Below are 20,789 nucleotides of genomic sequence, written 5' to 3'. Positions count from 1 at the left end.
GCCCCAGGCCAGGCTGGCAGGCAGGAGAGGCAGCCGGGAGTGCTGGGAGCTGCAGGCAGGGATTCCTTTATATGGCTCGCTGCCACACCACTACCACCCACTCATGACCATTTCAGGCACTGCTGCTCTCAGCTGGGCTCTGGCTCCCATCTGAGCTGTGGGGCAGGGACTGGGGGGCAGCCCTGCTGACCCTCCCCAGCCCTTTGCCCTGAGGGACTGGCGCTGGGACCCCGTGTTAACCCCCCAACATGTGGGCATTAACCTCTTGTGTGCCACAGCCTCTGAGGATTAAGAGTGCTACAAAACATGCCCCCCAAACATTAACCTCTTGAACGCCAGGGATCCAGTGCACACATTTCAGGCATTTCTGTGCCAGTTCATCAGCCCTGAATGCCCCCAGGCTCAGCAGCCCAGCATCACATGTATGCCCGGCACGCAGTAGCAGTAAAGTCCAAGCTACCTGGAACTTGCACCCCAACAAGCTCCCCACTTATACACACAGGCAGGGAGCGTGAGCCTTGGGAAGACACCTCCACTGTGGAAGGCCCCATCCTGAAGTCCCACATGCCCTCACCCCACTCCCACCCACCTCTCAAGCAGCTGGGAAGAGGCAGCTGGGGCTGGAGGGCAGCCTGGGACTCACCTGGAGCCGCTTCATGGCCTCTGAGTCATGGTCAGCCTTCACCTTGCAGGCCACCAGGAGCTGTGCTGTGGAGGCAGCCACCTGCTTGGCTGATGAGATGAGCTTCTCCTCACTGGCATGGCCCTGCACCGCTGCATTGGCAGCTTCGCACAGGTTGTTGGTGGCAGCAGCCACCATGCGTGCCTGTGGCGAGAGAGGCTGTCAGGGGGGGTGCAGGAGCCTCCCCTGGAGAGGATATGCCCAGACCGGCCCCAAGGAGGTCGTGGGACATGGGATGGGGATGACCAGCTTCCATGCTGTGTCTCAGCTGGTGGGAGAGGGAGCAAGAAGCGAGGCTGCTTCTTCCACAGAGGAACACAAAGGCAGAGCATCCTCATCTTTGCAGCAGGAGCAGAGAGGAGGGTCCCCCCCATCCCACAGGCATGACCTTGATACTCACAGCTGAAATGAGCCCCTGGGACCACTGTCCATCGTCCACTGCGTTGGCAGGGATGGTACCCACCTGCGAGGCAGGAAAAGAGGAGTGAGGCTCACTGCCCCGCACACCCCCTGCCACAGGGCCTGAGGGCTGCAAGCAGCCCTGGGAGAAGGGAGAGCCCACCACAGCCCTAGATTTTCTTTCCCCCTTCCAGCCTTACCTTTCCTTGGGCCACTAGTTCTCGCTGGGCTGCTGAGGCTGCCTTCACCAGGGCGCTCGTGGCTGCAGCAATGGATTTGGCAGCTTCCAGGATCTGCTCCTCGAAGTTCAGACTCTCATCTGCTTGCTGTGGGCAAAAGCAGGGTGTAAGTCCCAGGCAGGGGTGCTGGGACAGACAGGGCAGAGCAGGAAGATGGCTGCGGGGGGCTGAGGGGGGCACATATAGAGCTAGATTAAAGGCCATGGGGTGCAGGAGGGTGCGGGCTGCCTGAGGAAGGTCCAGCTGGGGATGTGGGAGGCAGCAGGAGCACAGGAAGAGAGACTGGCTGTTGGATAGGGTTTCCCACACATGACCCTTCGCATCTGGCTGAGGCCCAGGCAGGAGAGCCCCAGCCCACTCCAAGCTGAACATGGGGCTCAGCACCACTACACCTTGGGCTTGGCCCTTGGTTTCAGCTGCTCCAGCTTCTTGGCTGCAGCCTCAATGGCAGCTGCTGCCCCCAGCAGCTCATTCTCAGCTATGACGGTGGGGTCTTCTGGGTCAACCCACTCTGTCCCTAGAAAAACCAGGAAGCGAGGCAGGTTAAGCCCGTGTGCAACCTCATTTCTGTCTTGCCCTACCTCCTCCAGCAACTGCTGAGCCTTCCACCCTAATCTCAGTCCTTAGTCCTGCCCCCTTGAGCAGGACCTTTCCTTACCTTTCATGGCCTCGGCTGCCTGAATGAGCTCGGTGACAGAGCTGGCCACATGTTTGGAGTAGCCTGCCAGCTGCTGCTTCAGCTCATGAGTTGGCTTCTGCAGGATCTGCGGGGAAGGAGCAGAGATAAGCACCTGGAAAAGAGGGGGTCCCACTGGCCTGTTTGGGGTGCGCTCCCCAGGGAAGGAGAGTGGGATCCCCCAGCCCCACTGCATGTATGTATGTATTGGCATTGTCTGCAATGCTTTCTCAAGTGACCCTGGCTGGTCTCCTCCTGCCCGAGGATGGGATGAGCATCCACAGCTTCTGGGACATCTCACAGACAGAAGTCCCTCAGTGCAAGCCTTCCTGCACTCAGTGGCTACCCCCTCCAGGATTCCCCCCCCCCCCCCAAAAAAAAAAAAAAAAAGTATTTCAAGCTCCAGAAGCATTTCCCCGTCGCTGTCCCCATTTTGGAGGTTTGTCTGCAAACACAAGCTGGGCAAGGGGGGGGACCCTGGAGCCATGTCCCAGCCCAGGAGGGCTGGCCCCACCAGTGCAAGGTGGCAGGCAGAGCCACAGGGGTCCTTCACTGGGGCAGGGGGGCAGACATGCACATACCATGGCACGTGCATGTGCACACATGCAGGGTCCATATGTGCAAGCAGAGCTCACTGCTGGCCTGACTCGCACTGCACAGGCGGCAGCCACCCCATCAGCTAGAGCAGGTGTGAGTACACATGTACACACACACACGGACCCCGGGGTCCTTGCAGACACACGCAAGTGCCACCCCAGTGCTGGGTGGGGCACGCAGACACGCCGTGAGCAAGGCTCATGCTGAGGTTGGACACCGGCAGACACCTCAATGTCGCCTTACTCACCAGCTGACAGGGAGGGAGGGAAAAGAGAGAGAAGGCAGTAGTGAACACCCCGGCCAGGAAACATGGGTGCTGGGGATGGGGAGCACAGGAAGGTGGGTGCTCTCTGGTGGGGGGTGAAGGGCAGTCAAGAGGAGAGGTGGGAATGAAGGATCAGAGGCTGCAGGTGGGGAGCCGTGCTGTCAGCATTAGCTCATACTTCAGCCTCGGCAGGGCCAGGGGAGCCAGGGTGCCCAGAGGAGGCTGGCTGCCCAGACCCAGAGGCTCCCAGGGCCGGAGGAGCCACCTACACCCAGAGCAGCCACAGAGCCACTCTCCTCCTCACCCCCCTTTGCACCTTATTTCTCCCCACCCTGAATTGCTTCACTGCGGTTTTCAGCTACCAGATATCTCTGCTTTTGAAGAGAGAGACCTATCGTTACCAAATACCAAGTCCCTGTGGAGGTTTGAATTCCTTCCCCTCCCCAGTGAAATATGCAGGTTTTCCCACTCTTCTGCCAGGAGCCATGTTTTCCATCCCAAGTCAAATAATCCCCTTTCTTGAATCCTAACCATGCTTGTTTGCTCTCCGTGTGAGGCACTGGTTCCCATGGGGACCCAGCATACAGCAATGGTCTTGCTGCTGCCAGGGAGCAAGGCAGCATCGCATCCGCCATCTCCCTTCCCATTCCCCTACATCCTTCCTGCTCGTGGCTTTCCAGGAACCTGCTGCCCTCTGATAAATGCGACCCATGCACTTCATTCCTGCCTTCGCAGGCCAGAGTGCTGCGGAGGCTGGGGGGGGTCGTGACTTTATTCTAGACTTGCTCATGTGGGGCCATCCCAGCAAAGTCACTAGAGCTGCACGTGGCTCGGATTCCCCGAGCTGATGGCACACAGCGACAGACAGTTTACCCTCATAAGCGCATCCAGACAAAATGCCACGTTAAGTCTGCTGTCTGCTCTGATGACGTTTTTAAAACTGCTGAATGATCTCTATCAGGAGCTGAAGGCAGCCTGGAAGCTATGAGCTTACTAAGATGCACCTCCAGTGAATGTTTCAGGGGATGTACTGCATGTATGATATTCAAGAGATGCCACATGGCAGCTGGACGGTTACACCCAAAATACAGCAGAACAGCATGTTCCTGCAAGTAGGCTGACCTCGGGCACTGCCACAGTAAGTCATTAGCCCAATCATCTGTTAACAACAGGTCAGCCAGAGAATTTTTCCTTAGCACTACAGCCTTGGCTGCGATGACTTATGCGTGGCTAAAGCATCTTCCAGACAGACATTTGATCTAGATGCAGAGGACTGAAAACTCACTGCTCCCCTTGGAACTGTACCCCAGTGGTTACCTCCTTCGGATAAAACCATCCTTTGACCTCCCCTCCACCCAGCTTCAATTTCTAGCCATTGATTCCTGCCCACCTCCTCTTTGTGCTGCCAGCGCTGGTTACCCTCTGCCTAAAGGGGCTTTTTCCCTGTGGGAAACCACAGTCTGAGCTCCACTGCCTTGTATCTGGTGAACCTGAATGGCACACTCTTACCAAGCCCTTCTAACCAGCTCAATGAAACCCTGCTGCAGAGCTGACTCGCCCTCAATCTTTGTCCTGACCCCAGTTCGAGGGCTCTCACAGCTCCGTGGGTGTGGGTCTGTGCATCCCTCCAGCGCCCTTGACTCCACCTTTGTGATCTTGCCAAGAATGCAAACTGCTGGGAGGACTTCACTGGATCCTTTCTACCACTCTCTTGGTTAATCCGGTCTTAATTTGCTTCTTGTAAGCTACACTCATCTTGTAGGACAGTTAATTAAAGCAGCCAGCTGAAGTCCTCAGGACTAAGCTAGAGGAAGACTGGATCAAAAGGGTGCAGCTGGCACTTGCAGTCATCACCTCTGCCATTGCAGGCACTGCCCCTCTCCCACTGGCTGAAGTCTCTTACTCCTACCACTCTCACTGGAAGCTGCTTCAGGATTTTGCTCCCGTGTTGTCGAATTTCCAGTCTCCACCTGTTTACAGCCAGTTAATCTCCATCTGTTGTTAGCCAAATACCTTTCTTCAGAGCCTGTTCATCTCTCTGACATCTGCTTCCATGGCAGGGGCTTGGCCACATGCTGTGCCAGCACAGGCAGTGAAGGGGGCCGTGCAAAGACCTCAGCAGGAGGAGGTGCAGAACCCAGAGGACCTTGGGGGTTTGGGGAGCACCCTGGCATCCATGGGCAGCCTCTGCACACCCTAGGAACCGGGGCGAGGATACTCACCACCAGCACATGCTCCAGCAGCTCCAGGTAGCCATCAGTGCACTCCTTGCCAAAGCGCAGTGCCCGCTGCCGCACATCCCTGCTCACCTCCGGGTGGTAGGTGGCTTCCTGAAACCCAGAGACAACAAACCCCGATTCACATCCAGGCACCTCCCCTGCGGGGTGCATGCTGCCCCCACAAACCTGTGCTAGACCCACAGCCCCTGCTGACCCCTGCCGTACCTTGCAGGCACGCAGCATATCCGCGATGGCACAGCGGCTCAGGTTTGCTGTGGTGATGACGTCCTCCTGCCGACATGAGTTGCCAGTGGCCACTGCTTTGGCTGTGGCCATCGTGATGCCTTTCGTCATACGGATGAAGTCCTCCGGGGTGGAGACCTTGGCAGGAGGCATGGGGGAGGAGAAGACCTGTGAGGCAAGAGGCAGCAGTGAGGTGTGGGGGCAGCCAGTGGGTGGGACGGCAGCCGCGCTGCCATGGCTGTACTCACTGCCAGCTCTTGGCGTATGTGCTCTATCGTGGCCTCCAGCGCCCGTGTCCCTTTCGTGGCCTCGTCCTCGACGGCCTTCACTGTCTTCAGCAAGGAAGTGACATTTGTCACCATCACCTGTGGAAGGGAGAAGAGCACCAGGTGAAGCCCCATGCAAGCTCTGAGCTGCTGCCAGCACCTGTCCCTCCCTTGTGGTTTGGTCCAAAACTGCCCCATCCCCATACTCCACTCACACCACCTCATCTTGTTTTCCCATCAATGCCTCCTCTGTATGTTGTGCTCCACTTTTTATGTGCCACTTCCTCCCCCCTTGCCCTGACTGCCCCCCAGTTGTCCCCCTGCCCCATCCCCTCCTTCCCATCATGTCCAGCTCAGACCTTGGCAGAGTTCTTCAGCTGGTAGACAGCAGGGTCATCCCCAGCTTTGCCAGCAGCTGCCTTGGTGGCACTGATCAAGTCCCCAAGTGCCTTGGCCACATCCTTCACAGCATTGATCAGGACCACCTGGGGGAGAATAAGACCAGGGCAACAGCTTGGCTATAGTTACACTCAGGCTGGGGCTGGTGTGTCCCAGCAGTGGGAAATTTAGACACCCCAGGGCACATGGTATACACGGAGTCCAGCTCAGCCAGCACCAGCCAAAGCTCAGCCAGCCCTCTCCACAACACAGAGTCCAGCCCAGAGCACCACACACCACCTTCAACCCTCAGCCCCTTCAAGCAAGCTATGACCAGCCTCCATTCACCCCACACACCCCATCCCACCTGAGTCTCTGGGTCTTCAGATCCCAGGCTGGCAGCACCCAGCTTCACCACCTCTGCCAGGTGGGTGATGGTGGACACAGAGGACTGGGCAGCCTGGGCTAGCTTCTCCTGGCTGGCCGTGGCATTCTGCACCAGCACCTTGGTGTCCTCCACCAGCGCCTTGGCTGTCTTCAAGATGCCCTCCCTAGGGAGAAGAATGGAGTCAGAGAGGACACAGCCCTCTACACCCACACATGCTCCTTAGGGTGTAGAGAGACTCTACACCCTGCCTTCTGTACATACGAGCTGGAGGGGAAACAGAGCCAGCATGACCTGAACTTGCAGCTCTCCTTGGGGCTGGTCCACAGCTCAGAAAGACGGGAGACTGCAGGACATGGCCTGCCCCCCCATCTCTGGCTGAGCAGAGGCTGGGCAAGGTGCCCAGGTACCTGTGGTCAGCGAAGGTCTCCGAGTTCTCCCGATTGAGGGTTCCTGCCGTGGCAAACATGATGGTGGTGTCAAGGTCAGCAATGATGCCAGAGACGGCGCTGGCTGCTGTGATGCAGGCTTGCGTCCCACGGTTCCCAGCCTGCAGTGCTGCCAGCACGTGAGACACCTGCAGGGTATGAGCAGGGTGACTGGGGGAGCAGAGCAGGTTCAGGTAATCCCCACCGCACCTCCCCAGGACGGAGTCGCTTCACACCAAGGAGGGGAACTGGGAATTGTGTGGTCTGGACACCCCTTCTTAGCTTCCATATTTTTACCTTGTACCTATTGTGTTTGGGGGTCCAGGAGATATTGGACTCTGCTACTTTCCAAATGAATAAGGTTTACACGATGGGCATCAGAACATCGCAGCTCATTCCTTCTTTAACTGCTCAACTCAATTTCTGTACTTGGGCAAGCACTCATAGGAGAACATGTTTCCTGATGGAAAGCAATCTTGGAAAGGAAGGACCTGCAGGAGGCCCTGAGCATGCAGACACGTGCCAGGCACTATGAACAAGTGTTTGTTTACTTTTGTAACCTTGCTTACAAGCATTGCTGCTCTACCCTTATCAACTAGAGTTTTTTAGCCGTATTTTTGTCTGTTATTCAGAAGTGTGCTCTTTAGATTGACTGACGGGCAGGATACTTTCCACCATGCCAGCAAAAGGTACAGGAGAGATCGATCATCCAGCATGAGCTGCAGGCTGACTAGAGATGCAGCAAATGCTACACCCACCACTGCAAGAGCCGATTTGGAGGGCCTTGGGCTGCCACCAGTGTGTAGATTAGTCTTCCCTGGCAGGACATCATCAGCACGTCAGCAGGCAGCACCTGGATGTCACACTCACCCATCACAGCACCAACTACTGTTACAAGTGCCTGGAGAGGGGGATCCATCCTCCACCCCATCAACTGAATCAGGCCAGGGCAAGCGTGGCTGAGAGAGCCGACAGAGCCCAACAGGACCAGGGGAGAACCCAGCACGGTGGCTCTAAGGGCACGTGGCTCAATCCAGCATCCCTCCCACCTTGCCACGCCACTGCACCTCTCTCCGGGCCGCTCACCTTCTCAGAAACCTTGCGCGCGCTCTCTATCAGCTCCTTCTTGGTGTAGGCATCACTGGGGCTGCACTGCAGGGCTCCAGCCCCAGTGACCAGGGCAGCACAGTCGTGGCCCAGCTCCTGCACCCGGTGCTTGATGTGGGAGCCAATCTGGAGGGGAACACATGTGTGAGAGCGCCAGCAGGGAACTAAGCCCCGCATCCGTGATACCCGCTGGGAAACACCAGCCACCCCCACCCCAGCTCCTCTCTCCCAATCCTCCCAACTCAGGAGGAGGAAAAAGGAAACATGACTTTGCTCTGCATTTCCACACCATGTTGCAAGGGAGGTGTGAATGCTGCCTGCCCCCAGCTCCAACGGGAGGTTTGAGTGTCCCCGTCCTCTGCTCTCTTGCCCCAGCAGATCCTGCTCTGCCCCATGGCACACCCCACGCTCGCACCTCCTCGTTCTCGGCGGTGAGTGCAGCCAGCTTGGCCTCTTGCGCCAGCTGCCCGTAGTCGTTGGTGAGCTGGTTGGCCAGTGTGCCCAGCTCATCTGGGTTGGTGGTGGATTTGGTGACCTGCCGGTGGAAGAAGAACAGGAGATGGAGGAGCCCTACGCTGGGACAGGCAAGCAAGGAGGGTGGTTGCCCTGCCTGGGTGGCAGGCACTGCTTTCTGTAGTGACAGACTTGCTTGCACCCACCATCTCCTGTACAGTCACTGCGATGGCCTTGGCTGTCTTCACCATCGTGGTCTGGTAGTCTACAAAGGTCCCCTCTGGCTCGCCCATCGGCCCCTCGTCCAGCTGCAAGAGACCATCAGGAGAGTCTGGCTCCAGCCCCAGCCCAGAGACCTTGTAGGGTTTGACTGACTCTTCCTCTCCTCCACCCCCAGCCCTGACCAGGTCCTCTCCATGCTCCCCTCACCTGGTTGATGGCCTGGGTGATGGAGTCCACCATGCCCCCCACGACACCCGCAGCGCTGGCTGCCTCGTTCAGGGTGGTGGTCAGGTCCTCCACCGCTTCCTTCATCATCTGCATGGCCTCCTCCAGAGCCTCCTGGGTGTGGGCAGCTTGCTGCAAGGATGAGCCAGAGTGAGGGAAAGCAGGCAGCAGCTCCCCTCCCGCTGGGGATGCCACACACTTACAACAGCCCTGGCCAGGTTTCCGTGTCTGGCATACGTGTGTGCAGCACGCAGCCGAGCCTCTCATGCAGCACCCACATGTGAAGGGGAGCATGCTATCGACACATGCCCCTCCTGCTCACCTTTGGGTTCCCACCAGCCTCCTTGGCCATATACAGCATCTGCAGGGCGGACTCAGCCAGCGTTTTGGTCTGGTCCAGGAGATTCATCTGCTGCTGGTGGTTGGGTGTTTTGGAGGCAGCGCCAATAGCCGCTATAACAAGAGGCTCAAAGTACTGAGCCATCTGGGACACCTAGGGAAGAGCAATATCAGCACCAGCAGCTTCCAGCCCCGGCTGCCTCGCGCTGCTACTCCACGTGCACCGAGTGCCTTGTCAGCAGCTCCCCATCACCATCCCCACATTACCTTGTGCCCCAGCTGTGAGGCCTCAGCCTGTGCCGCACTGGCCACGGGCTCAATCAGGTTGCTGATCTCCTGAATAGCCGTGATCATCTGGTTGTGCAAAGCCTGTCGCAAAGAGAGGGCGTCACGTGAGGCTGCAGCGGGGCCGGGGTCACCGCGTGCTGCTGGGAGCCGGGGGAAGGACACCTGCCCCAGTTGAGCTTGCAGCAGCGTGTCCCCAACCCACCTCCTGGGAGGTATCTTCTCGGGGGGCCAGCTGCTGGCTGATGGCAGCGAGGGAGGCCTGATCCACCTCCCGCATGCATCTGTTCAGCACCTCGATGGCCTCGTCACACTCCCGCTGTCCCGGAGCTTTGTCCCTACATGACAGATGGATCAGCCCTGGCAGGCGCTATGCCACCCCTTTGCCCCTGGCCTCAGCTGGTGCTGGCGAGGGACAGGACTCCTTCTCCTGGGCCAGGGGCAACCCGGTATCAGAGCCCAGGCACACCGGCACGTGTCCCCATCAACCTGCGACAGGGCAGGAGGAGCAGCTCCTGTACAGGATGAGGGATGGCATCCTCCATCCCATCCCTTGCCTCCCCCCCGGCAGCAGCTGAGGAGAAGATGAGCCAAAACATCCCTGGGGATGCTCACTTGGAGTAAGCCTGAGCAGGGGTACCCACCAGTGGGGACAGGGCCATGGCCAAGCAGGCAGGACTTGCCTCACCTCATGTTGGTGATCAGCTTCTTGATGGAGTCTGAGACGGTGCGAGAGTGGCTGGCCAGCACCGACCACTGTGGCGGGTTCTTGGGGTTGACAGCCAGAGAGCGGGCTGTCTGGATGAGGCCGGCAGAGCTCTCCAGCATGGTCTTGGCCGAAGAGATGATGGGCTCCATGGCTCTGCACCCCTGCACGGGGAGACGATGGGCTAGTGACGCACACGAGGGACTGTGCATGGGAAGTTACCCCGGGGGTAACTGCTCACCCCGGAGCAGCCCCTCGAAGCCCAAGGCTTGCTGCCACCTCCCCATCACCCCCCCCCCCCAGCTCCAGCCCCGCACTGGGACCCCATCCCAAGCTCAGGGGGAGGCACAGCTCCTCCCCACCCTTCAGCAGCCCCTGTCACAGCTGGGCCATCCCCTCCCTGCCCCTGCAGCATCCTACCTCTGGGCTGATCTGGGCAGGAACAGTGGCAAACTCTGGGTTGGAGGCAAAGGCCGTCAGGTTATCCACGGCCTCTATGAGAGGGGTGGTGGCGGCGTGGCACCGCTCCCGGTTCTCCTTGTTGAACGCACCATCCAGGGCCTGGTGTAGAGAGACTGGGGCAGTTATCCAGCCCCCACCATGCCCCAAATCCCATCCCCACCATGGCACCCCAGCAGGGAGACCGCACCTTGATGGTCTTTACCAGGTTGGCCGTGCTGTTGGCCACCTCCTTGGCTGACTGGACGAACTGGCGCTTGGCCACAGGGTTGGCGGTGCGGGAGGAGGCCAGGCGGCACGTGTTGCACAGGGCCGAGGTGTGCTTCGCTACAATAGTGGCTGCTGACAGCACCTGCAGGGAAGAGCAGGGTGAAGCAGGACCCACCGCATCTCCCCATCCCCACAGCTCTCCCTTCCCGCCAGCCCCACACAGGGCACCAGTGACCACAGAGGTCCCTCCTGGGACCCAAGAAGGATTGTCAAGGTCCTGCATGTCCATACAGCCCCCCCATCTGGACTGTCACTGTTGCCAGCTGGTTCCCAGTACAGCTGATGTGGCCTGATGAGACACTACCCATAATTTTGGCCAACTCTTGGGACACAGTTCTTCCCGCTAGCCTCACACTCCCTTTTGTGCAAGAAAACGCCCATAACTGTGCTCCACCTCATGCTCACCTGGGACTGGGTGCAGGCAGGGTCCACCAGGTTCTGGCAGGCCATCTGGATGGCTTGGTTAGCTCTGGCAAACTGAGTGGGGTCTACCAAGCCCTGCTGTCCAGCCTGGCTGTTGGGGTCTGAGACCCCCACAAGGTAGGCAGCCTGGGAGCACAAGAGAGGCAGTGAGAGCTTGCATGTGGTGCTCAGAGCAGGCATGGGCTAGGGAGGTGGCTAGCAGCACCGTCCCATGGGGCCAGGCTTGGAGGGGCAGGGGAGGGGTGTGTATGGCAACTGTGCACCAGACTCAGGGCTGGGACAGAGTGCGTCTCACCTGGGCAGCTGCCTCCGTCAGCCCACAGAGAGCTTTGGAGGCGGCACTGATAGACTCGCCGAACTCAGGCAGTTTGCTGTTCTTGGCATTCTGGGAGATGCCAGCCATGGACTCGCCCAGCACCTGCAGGACACACCACGCAGCAGTTAGAGACCACCTCCCGCTCCCGCAGTGCTCCCAGGCTCAGAGCTCACTGTGCTTTATCAACGGGGAAGGAACCACCTTTCCCTTTTGTCCCCACATCCTTCCCAAACCTTCCCATCTTTCCCCAAACCTCCGCCCCCAGCTCAGGGCTCACCTTGGAGTTCTCCATGACACTGTCGAGGCAGTTGAAGTAGGACATGTCGTTGACAGTCTGGGTGGTGTTCTCCAACAGCTCCTTCACCGTCTGCAGAGACATGGCTGTCACATCCAGGGAAAGGGTCCATGCCCTCCACTTGCACCTCCTCTTCGCTCCCTCCCGCCCCTCGCAGCAGGGTGCAGCTGCCCCCTCCTCACCATCTCAGCACCCCAGCCATCTCAGCCCCTCCACTGCCTTGGCGAGATGTGGCTTCTCACCTCCAGCTCCCGCAGGGCATTGTCACACTCTTTCTGGCCCGGCGCCTGCTGGGTGCACATGGTGATCAGCTGGTTAATGCTGTTGGTCACGGCCCTGCCGGGGACAGGGGAGAGAGACCCATGGATCAACGCTGGCTCCGTCACCCGGCCCCACTGCTACAGCAAACAACTCACAGGGAACGGTTCCTCCTACCATGCCGCTGCCGCCAGCTGATTCTTGAGATTGGGGGCCGCAGGGTCAGCAGAGAGCACCTTTGCAGCCAGCAGCAGCTTACTGGAGGACATGGAGATGCTCTTCAAATTTGACACCACTTGCGCCTGGTCTTCCTTATTCTGCAAGGAGCCAAGAAGAGTTACCTGCAACAGGTTTCCAAGCTCCACACCAATCCTGGGTCTTCTCCAGCAGTTTCCAAGCTGAGCTGGTTCCCTTCATCCAACTTGTCCGCCAACAGTAAGGATATGGCAGCAATGCTCGCTGAACCAACCCAAGCCACTTTCCCCCTGCTGCTGCAGTTTTGCACAGCCCCAGACCCCCATCTCACCAGCTGCGTTGGCCACAGCCACCCTAGCCACCACTACCTGGCCACCTTGCCTGCGGTCAGCTGCCTTCCCAGGCACCCCAAACCTCTCACCATACCCAGGATCCCCCAACGGGCATTTGCTCTCACCGGGGACCGGCTGGCCATCTCCACTCCTGCCTGCAGGAACTCATTGAAGTCCTGCCCAAATTTGCCAGAGGATGTGGCCAGGTCTTGAGGGGTGCCACGTGATGCCTGCACCAGCTCGTTGGCAGACTGGTTGAGCCCCGCAGCCGCCCGGTTCAGCTGGCTCTGTGCCTCCTGGAAGCTCTTGGTGCTGGGAGGGAACTGGAGGCAGGGAGAGGGGTTAGGAGAGGCGGTGAAGAGGATGGAGATGGAGAATGAAGATCTGGCACCTGCTTGGGGACACGCTAGAGAGGAACCCAGCATGGACGGACCGGCCTGCACCCCTACAAGGCTTCCCCCCTTCCCCTCCCACCCTGGCTCAGCTCACCAAATCCACGAGCAGCCTCTTGCTGGCCTCTCCCACCATGCAGATGGCAGCGTCCACATCCCGCTGTCCTGGCAGACAGTTGACACAGCAGCTCAGGGCCTGCGACACCGCCTTGGCCACCTGCGGAGAAGCAAAGAGTGGTCACCGTCCCCTGGCCAGCCTCATGCCCTTCCCGCAGGCTGGCAGGGGGCACCGGGGCTCCCCCTACCTGGGCCAGGTGCTGCTGGCTCTCCGGGTCACCAGGCTTGGCCACTGCTTTCCGTGCCTCCTCAACGAGATTGTTGGCTTTATCCATGACATCGCCAGCGCATTCCAGCATGGCACTCTGCGCCTGCAGGTCGGGGGTACTGGCCGCCACACCACGGGCAGCCTGGCTGAGCGAGCGCAGGGCCTGGGCCACCTCTCGGGCAGCGATCCCTGGGGGGGGGGTGGAGAGGTCAGTTGCTGCTGGTGCAGCCCCCTCCCCTCTCCTAGCCCCGGCGTGGAAACCAGTACCTGTGTAGTTCTCATTGCCCTGGGCCACTTCTCCCAGGAGGTGAGCGATGGTGGAGCTGACGGCTTTCGTGCTGTTCCCCAGGTCCTGGGCACACTTCTCCATCTGCAAGGGGGATGAGTGAGGACGTGCTGGTGGGCTGCACCTCCAGCCTCCACCCCAACGGCTCCCCTGCCCCAGCACCCATCCCACACCGCCCTTCCCCACGCCCTCACCGTCTCTCCCGGCAGAGGCTTGAGCTTGCTGTCACGGGCAGCTGCCTTAGCTTCCTGCAAGTCCCTCTCCAGGCTCTGCACGAGACCCAGCGCAGAGTCTATCTCCAGGGGTCCGCACGCCTCCTGAGCCTGCGATGGGGGAGAAGGGAAAGTGAGCGGGGCAACCACCGAGCCCACCCTGCCACCGCAGAGACTGTGACCTGCCACCAGGCTGTCCCCATTGCCCCGCCGTCCCCACCCTGCTCTGCGTAGCCAGGGTTCTGCCGCATGATGGGACCCAGCCTCTCACCTTCTGGGCGGCCGTGCGGAGCTCGGCCAGAGTCGCAGCCAAGTTCTTGGCACACTGGCTGAGCTGCATTGCAGAGGCTTGGTCCGTGATGGTGGGGACGGTGGCCTTGGCTGCAGCTACCATCTTCCCACCGGGCTGCCAGGCCAAAAGAAAAAGCCGTGAGAAGGGGACAAACACGCAGCATCTCTCTGCTGCCCATGTGCAGTAGGTTTCCCGGTATCTTAGGAGGGCCAAGCACGGTATGAAAGCTGTACCACCCGCGCCAGAGCCAGCATGAGAGGCTCCGGGCAGTGTGGGTACCTGCAGGAAGTTCTGGCTGGCAGCAATGAGAGCCAACTGGGCGCTGGGGCTGTCTGGCTGGGACCGGCTTCCTCGCACGCCCTGCACCAGCATTGGGATCTGCTCTGCCACCACCTGCCAGAGAGGAGGGTCACTGGAGAGGCTCAGTTGGAAGGAGACGGCGCTCCCCACGGATCACGGATCTAATCTGGGACCAGTGACTGGAAGATTGGCTCCCAGGGGAGCTGCACGAGGACCCCAAGGTCTGCCTGCCCACTGAGGCCGAGCATGGAGCCCTGGCACGGCTGATGGGAGAAGGGACAGGTGGCGCAGGAGATGCCAGGATCAGGCCCGGGCCCTTACCTTGCAGCTCTGTATCAGCTGCTGCTGCGCGGCAGGGTTCTTGTTGGAGGAGGCAGCGTGCTGCGCGGCGGCGATGGTCTGGGTGGCGGAGGCGGCGGCTTGCTTGGCTGCATGCTGATGGGGGAGGCATGGGTTAGCACCGGCAGCAGGGCAGCCTACCCTGGAGCCTCCCTGCCATGCACCGGGGCCCAGCTCCCCTTAAGCTTCTTCTCCCGTGCCTCCACCTGCGACAACAGAGCATCCCCAGCACCCTCGATGCCCGGCATCCCAAAGCAACGTGGTGCGCACAAGGGAAGGGAAGGGAGCAGTAGGGAGGTCTCTGCGGGATGCAGCATGGACGCTGTACATGAAAAGGATTTTATCCCTCCGGAAAGCTCAGGGACATGGGGGCTCCCAGCCAGGTCTCGTTCACTGACCATGCCTGCTTGCCCTCCACGGCCCCTTGCCCAGTGTCTCACCTCCAGCTTGTGCACAAGCTTCTTCTTGATGGCATTCTGGGCTGCGGCATTGGTCGCCATGCGGAGCCCCTCTGCTGCCTCACGCAGCCGCTGCTGCTGCTCCTCGCTGTCCGGGTGGGCTGCAGCTCCCTGAAGAAAGCAGGAAACCCATCACACCTTTTGCAGGGGCCACTCGGTCCCTTGTCCTCCTGACAGCAGACGGCTGTGCTCCGGCTTGATGCCGGGGGACACCCCCGAGGCAGCCCAGCTGCTTACAGTGCCGGGGATATGCCTGAAGCTTCTCCCAGAGAGCTCGGCAGCAGGAGAGCTAACAGCTCCTCTGCTACCACCCGCAGCTTCAGGAGGAGCCCCACTCCATTGCACAGGTCCTTGGCTCGGTGCAAGACCTTACTCCAGGAACTGCTCCCTGACTCAGAGGCTGCTCGCCCCCTCCGCAGCACCAAGCCAATGGTGTTGGACGGGGGCCAGAGCCAGCACACATCCCCCTGCACGCCACAAACCTTCGCAGCCTCCACCATCTTGGCGGTGGCATCAGCCAGGATCTTGGCCGCACTCAGCAGCTTGCGTGAGTTCTCCAGGTCCGTTTCTCCCTCTGCATCAGCTTTGATGGCATTGACAAGGTCAGAGGTGGCCTGGGCCAGAATACGAGCCTGACGCACCATTTCCCCTGGGAAAGAAAGGAAGGGTGGCCCATTAGCAAGTCCCACGGGCTCCCCGATACCTCCCCACCCACCGTGCTCTACCCCGGGTGCCATCAGCCGCTCTCACCTGCATCACCCATGGAGCTGAATATGTTCTCGGTGACGTTGAGGATGGTGTCAGTGGCCTGGTCGTAGCGCCCGACGGGCTGCCCACCCGTGGCGTGCTGCTTGATATGCTGCAGCAGGTTGTTCAGGGCCTGGGTGACAGCTGTGGCTGTCACCCCCACCTGCTTCAGGAGCTGGTCATCGCTAGTGGCCGCCTTGGAGGCCTCCACGCAGCCCTCCGCCGACTTGGCCACCAACTTGCCAGCCTCGATCAGCTGCTCCTGGCAGACCGGGGAGCTGATTGTGGGAGCCACTACCTGGAGGGGAGGAGGAAAGGCCGGGCAGCGAGCGTGGTGTGCTCCTTGTAAGAGCCGTGCAGGGAGCAACCTGATCTAGTTGAAGATGTCCCTGCCCATGGCAGGGAGGTTGGACTAGATGACCTTTAAAGGTCCCTTCCAACCCAAACTATTCTATGATTCTAACTGTCCCCAACTTCTGCTCCTCCAAAGAGGATATTCAGCATTTGGGGGAGGCAAACGCCCGAGGCAGCCCATGCTTCTGGTGCCAGACCCCTAACATCCCACCTGAGGACATGTGGTCCTGGCACACCTACAACCCCACTGGCTAGAGCTGCCACCACCCAGGTGATGCTTGCAGCCACGCCGAGGCAAGGGTTAATGCCGCTTACCTTGGTGCAGGCCACCAGCTGGGAGGTGGAGAGGGCGCACTGGGTGGCAGCAGTGATCACCTGTGTCTGCAGCACCGAGTCCTCAGTTTTCTGAGCCACGTTCTTGGCTTTGAGCACCAACGCAGCGGTGGCACTGGCCACCGCCTTCGCCAGCTGCATGAGCATGTCCTGGGGAGGGACTGAGAGGGTCAGCGCAGGAGCACCACCAGCAGGGGGGAGGGGGGGCTTTCATCCACCCCAGCCCAGCACCAAACACCTGGAGTAGCTGGCAACACCTCAAACCCATCCCTACCGCGTGCGACAACCAGCACGGTGAGGTTGTAACTCGGCTTCAAGCCGCAGCCTGCACCGCAGCACCTCCTTGCACCAGGACGCTGCCATGACCACCGCCCAGAGCAGCTCGGGCAACACTCAGCATCACCCCAACACCCATGACCTGTTCGCTGCCCGCTCCCCAGGCAACAACCTGCACTGAGTCCCTGACTGTACCACAGCGACAACCTTCTGTGAGGCACTGCCAGCTTCGCACCCCACACTAGGCTCTGGCCAAACAACAGGCACAAGCCAGTCATGGGCACAGCTGCACTGTGGGCAGCATCCAGTGCTGTCCCATGGCACTGCCCACCCATGGGCTCACCCCACCAGCAAGAGGCAAGCAGGAGCTGCTGCCCACGCTGGTCACCTGTACTGCAGGCATGCCAGCTATTTTCTAGCTCTTTAGCGACAGGCTACATCTCTGCTGTCATTCCCGGGGGCTAAAGGAGGGGTATGACACAGCAACCAGCCTCCTCTCCCCCAGGGGCAGCAGGGAAGGCATGGGGCCACCCTGCCAGCACACAACAGGCAGCGACCAGCACACGGCAAACTGCTTCCCCACCGGGCACCAGACCCAGCCCCACAGTGAGTGGCCTCACACCCCGTGGCAGCTAAGCCTCCGGCCACCAAGCCAAAAATGTCACAGCATCCCCTCACCTCCTGCAAGCCAAGACTACTCCCACTGCAAATCATCACCCTTCCAGACAGGAGGAAAGGCTGGAGAGCACATGCACCCAGCTCAAGTCCCCAGACCGCAGCATCCGACTGCGGCAAAGAAGCGGCCACCCTGCCAGAGGAGCCCAGGGAGGGAAGTAGATACACTCGGATCTGGCAGCTGCAGGGCAGAGCACCCCACATGTGTGCAAATTGTCTTCCAGGTCTTAAATCCACCCTGTCCTGACACTGCTGCCTGGCTGTGCATGGTCCCCTGCCCTGGTGCTAGCTTTTCTGCTCCCCTTGGCTCTCTGTCCAGGCTTTTCTGCTCGTGATGAGGCCATGTGGCTGCAGTGAATGGAAACGCCTCCTTTCTGGAGTCCGTTTTGGTCTATACTATGGCTAGATCCCCCTCCCCAGCATGGTGTGCTACCTCCCTTGTGCTGGAAGCAGCAGTCGTGGGAAAACAGGCCGGCTGGAAGCCAGCTCAGCCAACACCCCCCCCCCCCCCCAAAAAAAAAAACCACCAAAACAAAACAAAAATCTCACAAGGCTCCAGCCACCCTAGTTCCCTGATGGGGGGCAGGGGCCGGCAGGCAGGAGCTGAGGCGGCTGCGAGGGAGGATTCCTGGGGCAGTACTTGCCCAAACAGTGACCCGAGTGCATGGACTTCTGAGAGCTGATCACCGGAAAAGCAGATTTTTTTGACAAGAGCCCTTCTCCAAAGAGTTCAGCTGATCGTCCCCAGAGGAGCACTCCTCACATCAGAGAGGGCAGGGACCACCAAGCCATGCCTACAGCCCCCTTTTACCATCTTTGGGTCAGAGGCAGGCAGGATCCAAGCACGCCGGCTTTCTGAGATCTACATGGGAATCCACAAGATAAGAGGCATTATATCACAGCGGCTCTAGGGCCAGAGATGGGCAATGGCCTGTCCCTTCCCTCAGCAAAGTCACCACCATGCACCGGGCCAAGCTTTGGTCTGAAGCCCTCCTGCCGGTCCTGTGCAAAGGCTGATGGTTTTAGGGAGCAGGTGTCCCTGGGTGCCGCCGGGTGCACTCACCTGGAACCGAGGGTCAGTGTCACTCTCCCCAATCTGCTGCAGCAGCTCTCCGCTGGTCTGGCCCACAAGGCTGGCAGCCTGCAGGAGATTCTGGCGAGGCTGTGAGGAATGAGGCAAAAGCAACGCCAGGCTCATGAGCAAGCCCTAAAAACTCTCTCGATGGTTCCCCTTGGCTTCCACCCACCTCTCGGCCCCACCACCCCTCCTGCCCCCCACCTCAGCACTGGCAGGCTGTGCTGTTTTCAGCAGGTCCGAGACAGCGCTCGCCAGGTTTTTGGCTGCCTGCAGAAGCTGCCGCCCATTCCCTCCCTCGTCCTCCATCAGTGCAGCCAGCAGCTTCACGCCCTTGGACATCTCCGTCAGGTTGGAAGAAATGGTGGTGACGGCACAGCCCACGGCGGTGTAGTCCGTGTCCGCTGGATCCCCTGCACAGGGAGACTAGTCAGGACAGGATGTGCTTCAGTGATGCTCCAAGAGCATCCCCACGCCTGTCACCAATATGGTCCTCCTTCCCAGGAGCGGGGGGAGAGACACCCTGGCTCCTAAGCCCGAAAGACGGTCGCATCGGCTGAGTTTGGGCAGGAGAGCATGGGGGAAGGAGAGCTGCACCATGCCGCGGCTGTGCCCGGAGCTATAGCAGGGACTGGACAACACGCTCCTGGTTCAGAGGATGGCAGGTCAGTCAAGGACTGGGAGGAAGGACTGGGCTGGACACAGGCAGGGATGTTGGGGGATGTAAAGGCAGGGCGAGCTGCGGGGGCACGGCCAGCTCTACAGGCACATTAGCAGCAGTTGGGGCTGATTTAGCTCTAGCTAGGGCAGGCTGGCTCCCTCCATTCTTTGATGGAGGGCAGGAGATGCGACCTTCAGCCAGACAAGAGAGACCAAGCCTTCTCCAGAGACAGGGGCATCCCTTTTCTCCAACCCTCCATATACCTGCAGTGAGGTTGACCACCGAGGCTGTGCCAGCAGTGATAGCATCCACTTGGGAGTGGATCTCATGCTTCGACTCATCCATCTTGTTTTTGCGCCAAGCTTTGAATGCCTGAAATTGGGAGAACAAGGTCAGGAGGTGATGGTGGAGGTGGGGAGCTGCATCCATGCTCACACAGAATGATGCAGGAGAGAAGAGACAAGAAAGAAGGAAGAGCTGTCACCACCCAAAATTCCCCAGCCCATCCTGACCAAGCAACATGACCAAGTGCCTCCCTCCGCTCCTGCCCCCAGAGCTGGATACAACCCCACCTCTTTGCAGGCAGCAGATCTTCCCAGGAGCTGCTGACACCCCTCCTAGGAATGTGGCCAGCCTCACCCAGCCTGGCCAGCAACCTCCAGCGAGGCTCCCCTCAGCACCCCCTCTTCACCCGGCACTCACAGCATCCTGCCCGAGGGGTGGCAAGGTCTCGAAGTCATCCAGCGTGGCCTGGGCTGCATGCACAGCCTGCATGCTGGAGTTGATGGTGCCAGTCAGGGCTTGCTGGGCTGATGTCTGCAACACAGGGACAGACTGAGGTACGCCAGGGGCTCCATGTCCAGGCTCAAATATTCAGCTCACGCACCCCCCCCACCCCCCCACAATGTGGTGTAACATGCTGTCGATGACAGTGCTCTAGGCAAATGCCTCCACAAAAGGGGGGTGCGCACAGCAAAAAGGGGGTCTCCCCTCCGCACCTCCCCCTGGGAAATGCCCCAGCCCACTGCAAAGCATCTGCCCAGGATGGGTATGAGTGAGTCCCGCAGTTAGGCAGCTCTTAGGGAGCAGATGCAGAGGGACCTTTTTAAATGCTTCTCCAGCTGCAGAGAAGGATGCGGGGGATGAGGGGGGGGAAACCAACACCAGGCACAGGGCTCTGCTGCAAACCATGGCACTGATGGGGCTGGGCACAGCAGGTGGCACAACCTGAAGGAGAGGCTGTGGCTGCCAGCCAAGGGAAAAAGGCCAGGGTGGAGCTCAAGTTTGCAGGAGGACACCAGCTCAGCCAGGCCAGCAAGCGCACGAGGCCAGCACCACAGAGCCCCTGCTCTTCACGGCAAGCAAACGCCTGGCCATGGACCCAAACAGACAGGTCTACGTG

The 20,789-nt window shown here is 59.9% G+C and overlaps 1 protein-coding gene across 2 annotated transcripts in view; it reads right to left on the bottom strand.

Annotated features, from left to right (window-relative positions):
• The window catches only part of LOC143171887 (talin-1-like), a 35,263-nt gene that overhangs the window by 1,863 nt on the left and 12,611 nt on the right, over positions 1–20,789 (bottom strand). Inside the window, exons 14-55 of one of the 2 annotated variants that reach the window (XM_076361050.1) lie at positions 20,090–20,203; positions 19,651–19,759; positions 18,931–19,139; positions 18,715–18,813; positions 16,683–16,850; positions 16,017–16,311; positions 15,749–15,915; positions 15,249–15,377; positions 14,791–14,904; positions 14,449–14,562; positions 14,149–14,283; positions 13,860–13,988; positions 13,647–13,749; positions 13,360–13,568; positions 13,152–13,271; positions 12,788–12,985; positions 12,313–12,452; positions 12,120–12,213; positions 11,860–11,949; positions 11,562–11,684; positions 11,249–11,392; positions 10,764–10,925; positions 10,535–10,675; positions 10,097–10,278; positions 9,614–9,746; positions 9,391–9,492; positions 9,107–9,277; positions 8,767–8,916; positions 8,544–8,645; positions 8,300–8,419; positions 7,864–8,010; positions 6,760–6,926; positions 6,332–6,515; positions 5,946–6,071; positions 5,569–5,685; positions 5,303–5,488; positions 5,081–5,188; positions 1,979–2,084; positions 1,713–1,837; positions 1,282–1,407; positions 1,083–1,145; positions 644–826 (exon numbers count right to left, since the gene is read on the bottom strand). In XM_076361050.1, coding sequence (XP_076217165.1) covers positions 644–826; positions 1,083–1,145; positions 1,282–1,407; positions 1,713–1,837; positions 1,979–2,084; positions 5,081–5,188; positions 5,303–5,488; positions 5,569–5,685; positions 5,946–6,071; positions 6,332–6,515; positions 6,760–6,926; positions 7,864–8,010; positions 8,300–8,419; positions 8,544–8,645; positions 8,767–8,916; positions 9,107–9,277; positions 9,391–9,492; positions 9,614–9,746; positions 10,097–10,278; positions 10,535–10,675; positions 10,764–10,925; positions 11,249–11,392; positions 11,562–11,684; positions 11,860–11,949; positions 12,120–12,213; positions 12,313–12,452; positions 12,788–12,985; positions 13,152–13,271; positions 13,360–13,568; positions 13,647–13,749; positions 13,860–13,988; positions 14,149–14,283; positions 14,449–14,562; positions 14,791–14,904; positions 15,249–15,377; positions 15,749–15,915; positions 16,017–16,311; positions 16,683–16,850; positions 18,715–18,813; positions 18,931–19,139; positions 19,651–19,759; positions 20,090–20,203 — 5,904 coding nt within the window. The remainder of the gene's footprint in view (positions 1–643; positions 827–1,082; positions 1,146–1,281; positions 1,408–1,712; positions 1,838–1,978; positions 2,085–5,080; positions 5,189–5,302; positions 5,489–5,568; positions 5,686–5,945; positions 6,072–6,331; positions 6,516–6,759; positions 6,927–7,863; positions 8,011–8,299; positions 8,420–8,543; positions 8,646–8,766; positions 8,917–9,106; positions 9,278–9,390; positions 9,493–9,613; positions 9,747–10,096; positions 10,279–10,534; positions 10,676–10,763; positions 10,926–11,248; positions 11,393–11,561; positions 11,685–11,859; positions 11,950–12,119; positions 12,214–12,312; positions 12,453–12,787; positions 12,986–13,151; positions 13,272–13,359; positions 13,569–13,646; positions 13,750–13,859; positions 13,989–14,148; positions 14,284–14,448; positions 14,563–14,790; positions 14,905–15,248; positions 15,378–15,748; positions 15,916–16,016; positions 16,312–16,682; positions 16,851–18,714; positions 18,814–18,930; positions 19,140–19,650; positions 19,760–20,089; positions 20,204–20,789) is intronic. The other variant, XM_076361051.1, reaches the window with a different exon arrangement.

This window comes from Aptenodytes patagonicus, chromosome W, assembly GCF_965638725.1.
Source record: "Aptenodytes patagonicus chromosome W, bAptPat1.pri.cur, whole genome shotgun sequence".
Lineage (NCBI taxonomy): Eukaryota > Metazoa > Chordata > Aves > Sphenisciformes > Spheniscidae > Aptenodytes > Aptenodytes patagonicus.
The sequence above is the reverse complement of the archived record's forward strand: the minus strand, read 5'-3'. Positions and strand labels throughout refer to the sequence as shown.